This window comes from Sitophilus oryzae, unplaced genomic scaffold (genome assembly GCF_002938485.1).
Source record: "Sitophilus oryzae breed Bouriz unplaced genomic scaffold, Soryzae_2.0 scaffold_682_pilon_pilon, whole genome shotgun sequence".
NCBI classification, from domain to species: Eukaryota; Metazoa; Arthropoda; class Insecta; order Coleoptera; family Curculionidae; genus Sitophilus; species Sitophilus oryzae.
The window spans coordinates 381,096-394,440 of record NW_022147287.1 but is presented as its reverse complement, the minus strand read 5'-3'; the positions used below and the strand labels follow the sequence as shown (position 1 = coordinate 394,440).

Here is a 13,345-nt window from a genome sequence, read left to right as displayed (position 1 = left end):
GTAATTTTAATATAGAGTTCCAATCAGTGTCGATATGACATTACGACAATAGTCACCAAAGCCACCTCCTTATTATTATTAAGAAAAAAAAAAAAAAAAAAAAAAAAAAAAAAAAAAAAAATTGTAAATTGTTTGGCAAAGTTCATTTTGTTTTAAAAATTAACAGAAAAAAAAAAAAAAAAAAAAAAAAAAAGAAAATGCTCAGCAGACATGGTTTTGACCGAAAATAATGTTTAAGGAAATGTTACACAAAATTATTGCACAGGTGTTTTAGCCAAGGCAAAACAACCCTTCACTTAACCCTGTATAATAAGCCAAATACTAAAGTTATAAAAAAACCTGAGTTTCTTATTAAAGTTTTTAGATTTATATACAGTTTACTAAAAAATCTCATGAAATACAGCAAAAAAGAGGGCCTCCGTTGTTTTTTTTTTCGCCCATACCTGTAAAAAACTAATAAGTAAAAAAAATAAATCATTTTTATTCAATTTTAACGTAAAAAATAATTGTACTTTGGCCTCTGGAAGAGAGAAAAATATGTTCTTTTATAAAATCTACCAGCCCTGAAAAATATTTACTACTTAGACTCAACTCTTTTCAACAGAGACTTGCAGATGCACATACAGGTAAAGGTAAATAGCCAAGATAAAAATAAATAGAAGCAACCTGTCTGTCCGACATAACAGGGCAGGCCTCATACGCCGCAGGTAAAGGCTCCAAGAAGGAAAACGATGGGCTTAAAATGAAATTTTGTGAGTATATCTGCATATTTTTAAAAAATATAGAGAGAAGTTCTACAGGGTGCCCCAAAAAAGCTATATCAAAGTTGTGTTTATGTAATGGAACACCCTATTATTAGAAGAAAATAAAGAGTTTATATATATCAAATAATGTCATTCTATTCAAAAAAAAATATTTAACATTTCTAGAAATAAAGAACAATTTTTAAGTTACAATAAAAGCTACCTAAACAATTTACCCGATACTAATAGTTAATTATAAACCAATTAAAACTTGATCCAAAAAATTATACAAGTGAGACGAAATTACATGAACATTACCTTGTGTTGGCTGTTACTCTTTATATTAAATGGAACACCCAGTATATTATTCCGATATTCCATGGAGAATTCATGTCTCCTCAAAACACTATTAAGGTTGCCTACCAAAGAGATTTCATAGATATTTTCATTTATAATAAAAAAAAAAATATTTTGTATTTAGATGATCACATAGTCCCATAGGGGACCCTCCACTGAGGTCGCGAGGGCCTATTAGCTCAGTTTTTCCCAATTCTTACAAGAGCGTCGTTCATCCAGCCTTTAATTATGCCTGAGGCATATGTCCTAGGTCTGATAGGTCTAGAATGGCTTTGCCAAACATCTCAAACCTGGTCCTGCCCCCAGCGGGGCAGATACACATAACGTGCTTCATTGATTCATCATCTTCCATACAGAGTCGGCATTCGGCGTCTTCCACCAGTCCCGTCCTCTATAGGTGAGATCTCAGCCGGCAGTGATCCGTGTACACTGCAGTGAGCACACGCGTTCCATTCCTACCGGCCTTTAGGAATTCTCCTTTTCTATGTTTGGATGGCCCTGCTAGGATTTCCATTCTGGGACTGTCATTTCAGTCCCGAAACGTCACACCCCAACCCATTCACAGAGCCTCTCTTGCGAGATTTTTAGGAACGCTGAGTGTCGGTTCTGAGCCCACGAATGGCGAGCCTGCACCAATTTTGGCGAGGGAATCAGCACGTCCATTTCCCTCTAGGCCGACATGTCCCTGTATCCATATTAGCGACACTTTGTTCCTATCTCCAAATATATTGAGTAGTTTCATACAATGAAGAATCGTCATAGACGTGTCTTTCGTTGCCTCTTGTGCTTTCAGCGCAGCTTGACTATCCGAAAATATGCATATTGTTTTCCCGGTGTATTGCTGTTCTACCAGCAGCTGCACACAGGTTTCAATAGCATATAGCTCAGCTTGGACAATGGTGGTGTGTTTTCCAAGACTGTGGTGATTTGATCTGAGAATTTATTATTTGAGAAAATCTAGTGTGCCTGCATATTCGTATGTTACTCAACATAGCTGTCTAACTAGTCCAACTTCAACTAGTTATCATTTGTATCAGTTAAAACAAAAAAATTCTCAGAAATTTGCCGAAAATGCAAACTTATCCTACATCAGAGAGAGAATTGATATGATTCCTGCCATAGCTGGGTGATTCATCTGTTAATATAGTTAATGCCCTGATGTATCTAGTCTGGTTTTATGGGGATATGTTAAAGCTGCTTTACAAAATTCGACCAACTATTACGACAACATTAGAGAAATTATTGTAGTTGCTTTTTCGAGGTAGAACCATAATATGCCTTGAAACGAAAAGATAGTCATTTTATGCAGTTAACAGGAAAGGAAGCATTTTGAGTATTTGATTTCATCTAGCTAATTTTTGTCGTATTATAGGTTTACATCTAGTTTTAATTCTGTAATAATTGAAGTATGTTTTAAACGTATCTTTTTTATTATTCTTGAGTATTTACTCTACAATTTAATTTTGTTAAATTAACAAATGGTATACACAGCCACCCTAGATTTTTTCAAATACAGATTTATTGACGCAAAATTAAAATATCTGAAACCTTTGTCTGATGGGTAGGCAACCTTTTCATTATTTTGAAGATATAAATTCCATTAAACACCGAAATAATATACGGTGTTCCATTTAAAATAAAGGAGCAATTCCCAAAGACTCAGGTCCATTAATTTTGTCTCATCCCTAAGTAATTTCAAATTTATCTTCATTTTCACAAATGTGAAATATGTCAAAACTCTTAGATTTTTGGTATGCTTCTTTTAATAAACTCACCTTTATTTTTTTCTAAAAAAAAAAAAACTATTATATAGGGTGTTCCATTAAAAAACACACAACTTTAATGTAACTGTTTTGGGGACACCCTGTATAATCTCTATATTTTTATAAAATGCTTTCAGTTAACCCACATATTTATGCTGCCAAAATTTCAATTCGATATAAACTATTGTTCTCCTTGGGGCCTTCGTATGAGAGGCGCCACCCTGTACATACAGTTAACGGTAAATAGAGGCTAGATAAAAATAAAAACAACCCGTCTGTCCGACATACACGTAAACCCTTACCTCCAGCAAAAAGTATTGGGGCTGTCCTCCGTCAAATCCCTCCGTACACTCCACCTCCAGCGAGTCGTTGGTCCTGTTGACGATGGAGCAGTTGTACAAGGGATCGGGTTTCCCGGCGGCGATGATATGAAATATGCAGGGCTCCTGCTGTCGTCCTGCCAAGTTGTTGCCCCAGCACATAACCTGAAAGTTTAATTCGACCTTCGTTTTAAAACATGCCCGGAAGAGGGTTGAATTATTTAATCGACTCTTTTTCCGGTGTAAATTCGAAAAGTTTCTTTCTGTGTGTGTTCTGATATCTAACATTTAAGAGTCCATTTCACTAGTCCGAAAAAGTACCTAAATTTAACGTTTTTTTAGGTATTTTTACACAAATGAAAAAGGAAATTAAAGATAAAGGATTACACTATATCCGTAATGTAGCACATTTTTAGACAACTCCATTATTTTTAAGATTTTAATGGCGAAACATCAACAAAATATTCCTTATGTTTGGACTAATTTTTTTCAAAAACAAAAACGTAATTTAAAATTCCTTTACAATAAGGAAATAGATTGAAGTTTTGTGATTACAGTGATATATAATTTATAAGGTTCTGTAACAAAGTGCTCGCTATTTTATGGAAAATGCTGGAGCTCGGTAAACCTTAATCAAGCCTTAATCAAAGCACGTGTGTTTGGAATTTTGGGTGTGGTTTAACACGACAGGATCGGGCTAAGCCTTAAGCAGATTTCTGAAATATAATATATATTTCCTTTGGCCACACACCCGTTTTACTTGATCCCTGAAAGCGACCCGAACGTACAGCGTAGACTCTTAACTGAACACAGAAAGCGAAGCGAATTTTGTAAAAAATATTTATTTGTAATACACAGCTCGGGATCCCTACCTACAGAAATCAACAGAAGAATTAAGTTAGCATGGAGTACTTATGGAAGAAACTCAATCATATTCAAACCTAGAATGCCACTGAATATAAAGAAGAAACCATTCGACCAATGTGTACTTCCGTACTTCCAGTCATGACCTATGCATGCGAAACTTGGACACTTAAAACGGACATCATAAGAAAACTCTGGTCGCACAACGCTCAATGGAACGAAATATGCTGGGAATAACCAAGAGAAACCGGAAAAGAATAGAGTGGACAAGACAAAAGACCCAGGTAATAGATGTCATCCACAGAGTCAAATCTCTCAATGGCATTGAGCAGGACATCTGCCAAGAAGAACGGATAACAGTTGGACAACAAAAATTACAGCATGGTATTCACGAGGAATTAAGAGACGTAGAGGAAGACCGAACCTCAGAAGGGACCATGATTGAATTAAATTTTATCATCACTATAGCAAGATCTTTTAACCTCTGTCTTGCCGAGTCTGCCGAATAACCAATCAATAAATTTCGAGAAATTTTTTGATCGAATGAGATGAAAATATCAGTCGGCCAATTTCGTAAATCGAGGAAAATTATATTATACATCCTAAAAATATCATAAGAATAGTGAGTCACTAGCAAGAAATTTCAAATTACGAGCTTACAGAATCCCACTTCTGGTGTTTTTCAAGAGGCTCACCCATATAACTTTTTTTCAGATAAAAAATGATATTTGGTAGTTTTTAATGTTCAAATCTATTTTTCCAAGGCTACAGTCATGGTACTCTAGATCGAAATTTAAAATACGATTATTTTTACGACATATATGTCATTCTATTCAGAGTGTCATTTTCTATTGAATAAAGTAAAAAATACTGAGGTGAACCATTTAAAAATTAAAAGTTCTAGTCATGAAACAGGAAGTGTCCGAAAATAATCGAATACGCCAATCAATCCTAATTTATGTCATATACTAACATACCAAATCTCGTTTTTTAACTAAAAAGTAAAAAAGTTATAAGGGTGAGACACTTTTGAGACGCACGCGGTATACTGTATGAGAAAAGCCTTGTAAATAGTGGTTTTCCTTGAGTTGGTTTCCTAGTATCCGCGATATTAAAGCCAAGCTTACCGGCCGAGAAAAATTGCTCGACTTGAAAAACTAATCTTCGAGTTTTTCTTTACCCGGAAAAGTTTTCCAGTTTTAAAATTATAAATAACGAATACGAGCGCCTTGATTTAAAGTTGATTTGCTATGAGTACTTTGCATTTAATAATTTTCTTCGCTACTCCACAATATTTTCTTCTTTTATCGAAATTTTTAAGAAAACAGTAATTTAAAAAGAAATTCTATACTAGAGACGTTGCTATTTTATAGTTTCCCGATTTTCATAATATTTTAGAATTTACACCATTATATGCAAAGTTTTCGTCATATCTTCATAAACAACGACGATGTTGGTATTTCTAGGACTAATGGGCCACCCCGTATATTTGAATATTATAAAAGTTGTTTGTTAATATACAGGGCCATACTAAGCCAACTAGACGCCGGTTAGATCGATCTTACAGTATATTTTTTAGAAATAGATTTGTGCGTCTGGAAACGTTCTATACTTTTTAAATCTTTCTATAATTAGTGTTAATTTTTTTTTCAATTATTAATAAGTGATGTCTAGATATTGACCTCGCCAAAATTATCATCGATTGACATTTCCCAGCCGTTTTTAACGCCGTTTTTTTCGATCATACGGTATATAATTATTAAAGTCACACAATTAACTATTATTACTATGAAAGTACACTATATTATAATAAATTATTTTCAACATACTGTTCCATAGTCCAGCTCCGTTACAGGCGTGTAGGTTAATATTGATGTAAAATGGTGTATAGTTGAATTATATCGTTCTTGAGGTACTTCCATTACTTCTGCCGAATTGTTAAAGGACCAACTGAATCTGTCAGGTGGTGGATATGATTCAACCTCGCACAAAATTCTGGATTCTTCGTGCCGGGCAATACCGTAGACTCTTTTTTGATGTGTTCTGCATATCGGCTTGACTGAAAAAAAAACAATTTGCAATTATCCTACTAGTAATTAGCTACTTTAAGTGGATAAATAATATGCAGAGGGACATATGCTAAAAATTAAGACATTTTATATAAAGTTTTGGTCAGATCAGAAAAAAGCGTTAACTAATCTAAACCTTAAAATTATTAAGATTATATTCTAGAACAAGCATTTACGTTAGTTTGTTGTAAATTACTTTAGTTTTTGCTAAATTTATTTTGAGACCTATTTTATTGCTGGCTTGTAATTCTTCAGAACTATTGGCAATTAGGACTATGTCATCAACGTTGTATAAAATTTAAAAATTAGTTTGAATTAATATTAACTTCAAAAAGATATCTTATTATTTCACAATTTATCATTTGATAATGTCAAGGAAAATCTACTTAAAAATATTACAATTTTTCCAATAAAATAAAAGTTATCCAATAACATAATATTCGTCTCAATTGCACTCTAGATTCTAGTACTCTACATTACACTAGTCGCAAGTGTCTCCCACTTGCTCGCGACCATTTTCCAAAGGATTTATTTATTATTCTCTCAATAAACGTCGCGATTACACGGACAAGGGCCATTATTTACCTACAGCCGTGCCCGTTTTATTCACTGGCGAAATCGTCTCTCCGTCCGAGACGTACCGTCCGGAGGCGGTGCAATGACGCGTGCTATTGAAAATGTTTTAGTTTCGGATGGCGCATTTCTCTTCTTTCCCTTTTCCAGTTGACCCCGTGTCCGATTTGTATCAGAGCAAACAGCGTCTTTTTCCTTTTCTGTATTATTGCCGCTCGGAATTTCTTTTTCAATCTTTTTTCATTCTGGTTTTTCGGATCCTTTGGCTGACATTTGCAAGTGCTATCATTTGTTAACCGGTTTTAAGGCGTTAGAATTTAGAGTTTAGAATGAGTGGGAGGGGGGTTAATCACTGCGACCTTACAGATCCATTGTGTCCCCCTTTCTTGAGTCATAACTCATCATACAGTCCCAGGGCTTTGACATAAGCCAGTATCTGGGACGGTTTTATAGAGGGTAGTTCTCCATCTCCAATATCAGTCGTACCAAAATTCATGGCACGAATGGTTGTCGTCTCGGCGCACTCAGCGATGAGGTGTACTGGTGTTCCCCATCTTCCCCACAGAATCTGCATCTGCCGTTTCTTCTTAGTTTCAATCTACTGAGGTGTTCATTGAGGAGACAGTGTCCTGTTAAAAACCCCGTGACAATCCGAAGATTGTTCTTACTTAAACCCAGGAAGATCTGTGATTTTTCTTGATCATAAGCCCTCAGAAACTTCTTCGAGTGTCTTAGACCGTTGCAAATTTTTCCATTCCAGGTTGCGGATGGAATCTTCCAAGTTCTTGAGTTCCGCTTTGAGTTGGTTACCACATTACCATTGTTTGACCAATTTCGAATTGATTGATACTGAGTTGATCGCTTTTAACGCTGCTTGACTATCAGACAAGATGGCTATTTCTTGTTTCCGATAGTTCCTATCTAAGATAAGTTTGAAATTGGCCCATTAACTATTGCTGTAATACTTTCTTCTATACTAAGTGTGGATTGCATCGACTTACTATAATCGTAACTGGAGATTTTGACAATCAATAACCAGCCGTGGCGGCTTCACCAGCGAACGCCGAGCTCATGATCTACCAAAGTATAAAGATATGCTTTGCCATAGGTAGGATTTCAGAGGGGCCCCACGTTTTTATTTTAGTCTAATATGCCTAAAAGCTATTCTGCCTAGTACTAAAATATTTCTGAACTAGAAGTTCAAAATACCTAATTGTTATTATTATTTTCTAGTTTTCAGTGCACATAAGATAAAACCGTTTAACTTAAAAGTTTTTTTACCAATTTTTTATTTTCTAGTTTTTAGTATTTAACGGAAATGCCTACCGAATATTCCTCATTCTATTTAATTCATTTAGTGCATCATTATTACATGGTTTTTTACCTGATAATTTATTACAATCTAATTCCTCAATACATAGCCCTTCCAGAGACGTGACTCGACTTAGAGCCACGTATGCTTGCCCTTCCTCAAACAATTTTGAGCCCAAATACACTACTGCATGGTCGACTGTGCTGCCCTGCATTTTATGGACGGTGGATGCCCCTGACAAAATTAAGGGTAACATCCTTCTTTCAGCCGTACCATAATTGAATTTTGCTGGAAACTGTATGGCTTTCGGGTGTATAACGTGTATGCCGTCTCTGCCAAAGTCAATCCAAACTGATGGTACATCTGTTTCGTACATTTGGGTTTGACGGAACTGAGGCCCAACAATTTCTGTAATGTGGCCTATAGCATCATTTACCAATCCTTGTAACGTCAATGTTGGACCGCAACATTTTCACAAATTTATCACCTATTTTTTTTATCTCTCCTTCTAACGTCACACAATCTTGGACACAAATGTTCTGGACACGACTACTCATGCCCTCACCTAATACGCCATTTTGTAACGTCGTCCATCTTGGATTTTAAATTTTGTCATAATCACACTATTTTACTAGTGTAGCCCTTTCATTTGATACCCATATTGAGGGGGTTGTGGAAAAATATGAAATCCGCCATTTTGTACCGGGGGCCATCTTAGATTTACAATATTATTGATATTACTATATTGTATTGTCATCGGAACTAAAGGTGTGTACCAAATTTCAGATCAATCTGACAACAGGAAGGTACTTAAATTTCAATTTCTAATTTTGACCCAAATAAACAAACAAATAAATAAGTACCGTACGGGTCGAGCTAAATAAAACCGTTTAAAAATATGTAAACAATGATAAAAACTGTATATTTACTAAAATGTGTAGTGTTAGCTATAGTTCATTATGTAAATATAGTTATACTTACACATTATTTTCAAGTGGATTATGTTACTATCACCATCTCCTTCAACATTTGAACCCACGCAAGAGTAATTTCCTGCTTGACTACGAGTGACTGCTTGCAGAGCTAAGTTCTCGTTGCTCATGATGATTCCTGGTCTAGCTTGTAGCACTTGATTCTGTAAAAAAAATAGCACCTAGGATTAAAACGGGAAATGCTTATGTTTATGTAGGGACTTTATGTATAAATTTTCTTTATCCATGACTCGTTTATAATTTGATTATTATACATGAGTTTATGAAATAATAATAATATTCATTATTCACCGCTTCCACGGATATCTCAATCTAAACTCCAAACAAAAGCTGTGCTCGATCCAAATCGGCTTGGAATGCGATTTTACCAATACCACCTAGATATTAAGAAGGCCCCGGTTGTCCAATACGGGCGAGGTTGCATTTCTTGGTATGTAGGCATTCATCTTTTACTTTGCTTTTACTATGTTCGATCGTATTTCCGAAGCAAACCGGCACCACCGCCGCCGCACTTTACGAATTTCGCAAGACCGAGTCCAGTTGTACCGATTCAAAACTCCCACGTAAATTGGACCAGTGCCTTCTATTAAAAGATCAGCCTGCGGGCGGACTTTTGTTTACTTCATCAGCTGTACATACTTAGATATTGGGTTAGATTCCGTTTCATATTTTGTCGGTTGATTTTTGGTTTTAACTCTTTGATTTTTGGTATTATTTATTATTGTAGTGCAAAAACTAATTATTTTGGTGTTGAAGTGACATAAACTACTACCAGATATATGGTCACCTCCGGTTTCGCACAAAAATAGAAATTTTAAAAATTACATCGTTGTGCAAGTGATTTAAACCTAAAAATGTGCCCATACATTTTTACTTATCGTGATTTTTTGTGTGTGATTTTTAAGACTCTAACAATTCATCAATAAAGCTTAAGTGGAGTGTGTTATTGGTGCTATGCCCTCATCTTTTGTTGTGTTCCTGGTGGAAAAGGATAGTTACTAAGGATAGTTATTATACTAGGCAGCCTAAAGTGTCCGAAGGAGCAAGAAAAGTGGGGTATTGTTGAGTTATAAATCAAGATTATTGAAAATATCTTTAATAAATTTAAAAAATAATATTCTCCCATGATGGTATTAATGAAAACTGGACAATTATGTTTATTTTATTCATATTGTGGAATCCTCCACTCCAAGTGTTGCTGGTTCAGCTTCGATAGATTCAAACACGTAAGTAGGTATTATGATCTAGGGAAAAATAAAGAATATGTGTATTAGAGATCATGAAAAAGATTATTATTTTGAGTTCAAATTTTAAAAAAGATTTTTGTAAAGACAAGACTGATACAGTTTAAAAGAAGAATGTGTTTTTGTTTGTAATTGTTCAGTAATTTTTAATGAATAGTATTGATTATTTATAATACCAAATTAATATCAAATATTTAAGTGATGGCTGAATACAATATGAATAAAATAACAATAAAATTGGTATATTTGCATAATACAAAATTAAGTTTTAAGAATAAAGGTGTTACTAAAAATACTAAGAAATTCATATTTCTTTGTTTTAATTGGTCTAATGTTATTTACATTTTACGTAAGAATTATACCGTATCATCGAAAAAATCGGCGTTCAGTTGGCTTGGAAATGAACATCGATGACATTCCCTAAATAACTGTACACATAAAATAATTAACTAGAATTTTACAATCTTGGAAAATTTGATATTCTTGAACCTTGATTCTAAATATTCTAAACTTTTTGATTTTCTTGGAATTTAGGTTCAGAAAAACGCTGAATTCTTTCATTTGTTTTTCATTATTTTTATTTGGTTTAAAAACGGTTCGGTTAACATTATAGTTCTCCATCAGTGTTGTGTCATATGAAAATATGAAAGGTGTCGAATATAATCCAAAAAATTGCATATAAAATATTCACACCACGCACATAATGTTTACTGCGTACTCCATAGTCAATGTAGATAATTTTAGTGTTAAGAATAATAATTTTAAAAATATGTGGTCATCTTTGATAAGTTTATATTAGTTTATTAATTGCAAACATTATGAGGTGTGAATTATATTGTATATGTAATTTTTGGATTATATTCGACACTATTTTTCTCATATGACACAACACTGTGAAGGCTATAGTTAGTTTGAAACGTTTTTTTAAACCAAATAAAAAATAATGAAACCCAAATAAAAACGTAATCAGCGTTTTTCCCGAACCTAAAATCCCAAGAAAATCAAAAATTTTAGAATAATTTAACATATAAAATGCCAGCGATCTTCAGTTCATAGCCATCGCTGACGCCTTTTTTAGATAATATTGTATTATTTGTAAATATAATTTTTTCGAACATTGATACTTGCAAAATATACATATAAATTTTGTGAATGCAAATAATAATACATCACTATTAGTAGATATTAAATGTTTTTGTTAAATTAGATCGATTTTCAAACCCCAAAATTTAAAAATATATTTACATTTTACCCATTATCTTGTATGTACCTATACATTATTTGTACATTGTAAAACATTTGCTGCATTTGTATGGTTCATAGTTTATTTGCCAAAGTATTTATTACTATAAATAGGTATATATGTTGTAGTTATTAACTGTATATTATGTATATTTCATTTAAACTATATCATTTTTAAAATACAAACCAAAAATCTGAGGAATAATTATGTTTTCCATGTATTCTACAGCATATTTATTAATCCGTTATATCTAACTAGCGTGACGTCATAAATCTCGCCCGTAGGCTGATCTTTTAATAGAAGGCACTGATTGGACCAATCATATTACCCGTAAGGTGGTAAAATCTAAGGGTGACATGATGGCGACCACATGTTTACGTTTTGCTGAGCGCCAGATGATTTTTTCATTTGACCGCTCGCGTTTGTAATTCCAGTATTTACAGCGTTTTAGATATTTTTTAGTGTTTGGTGTTCGATATTGTGCAGTAAACATGCCGTATTAGTGTTGTGTTCCGGTGTGCAGTGCATTACGACGACAAACATGTCCATATTTTCGCCTTTTCAAAGGGCAAACAACTTTCGAAACAATGGGTACGTGCGATTCCAAGAGACAACTTTCAGCCCACGAAAAACACCAGGGTTTGCGAGCAGCATTTTTCAAAAGGAAGTATCAAATTTTTTAATACTTATTTTGATGAGAAATCAGGTAAAACTGTCGATATACCTTTACAACGTCCAACACTTTTAACAGGTTCTGTTCCAACAATTTTTCCAAATTGTCCCTCTTACCTTTCGAAAGCCGATAACAACCGAAAAAGTAGAGAAGCAAAGTCAATTATACAAGAGGAACAAAATTTGCAAAAAGCGCTTACAGAAAGTATACAGGAATATGAGACCTATAAAAAATTAACAACTTTTAAAACTTCCATGAATTTAAAACAAATTTTTGATAGTTGGATACTTCCTGAAAAATGGCATAAAATATTCAGTAACTTAAACGAAGCTCTATTATTTAAAATAAAAAGATCTCCAGGTCCTATTATTACTTATTCTATAAATATTGATTCCGAATTAAAACTGCACACATCTTTATATGAACATGCTATTTCCTTAAACACAAATAAATTTAAAATACCTTTTACCTTAAATAATATTAATGATTTATCAGAAGTGAGAAGAGAAGTGAATGAGATTGAAAAATTAGAAAATCTTGCATCGAGTAGCCAACCAACATCAAAAGAGGAAAAAACAGACAGTTTCAATAATTTAATTAATCAGATTTGCAGCATTTTAGATAATTTAAAACACGAAGATAATAGTTCATCAGTGTCCTTTTTATGTGAACAATTAAAACTATTAACTTTATCTAAAAAAAGAAATCGATATTGAGGTGACACCCTAATATTATGTGCAATATCATATACAATCAGTCCTCATGCATATAAGTATTTAAGAAATCATGGATTTTTAACATTGCCACATCCTGATACACTAAAATCTATATGTAATTCGTTTCTCACTGACCCAACTCTGGAACAAAGACAATCTTTTTTAGTATATGCCAAAAATGTATACAAATATTTAAAAGATCACCAAAAACACATGATTTTACTCATGGATGAAATTCATATTAAACCATATATGGATTATAAGGGAGGAAATATTGTTGGAACAGCTGCCAATAGTGCCACTTTAGCCAATTCAGCATTTACTTTTATGATTAGCAGTGCACTTTCAGATTTTAAAGAAGTTGTACATATTTCACCAATTTCAAGAATTGATCATAACGTGCTATAATAAATTCTATCACAAATACACTGTTAAAAAACTATTGTGGCAAGTCAAATGACCGACTTGGGAAAGGA

At 33.6% G+C, this 13,345-nt stretch overlaps 1 protein-coding gene across 1 annotated transcript in view; it reads right to left on the bottom strand.

Moving 5' to 3' along the window:
* Nucleotides 1-13,345, bottom strand: part of LOC115888037 (nephrin-like) — a 409,016-nt gene that overhangs the window by 132,294 nt on the left and 263,377 nt on the right. Inside the window, 3 exon segments of the mRNA XM_030907605.1 lie at nt 3,166-3,348; nt 5,877-6,106; nt 8,983-9,111. Coding sequence (XP_030763465.1) covers nt 3,166-3,348; nt 5,877-6,106; nt 8,983-9,111 — 542 coding nt within the window.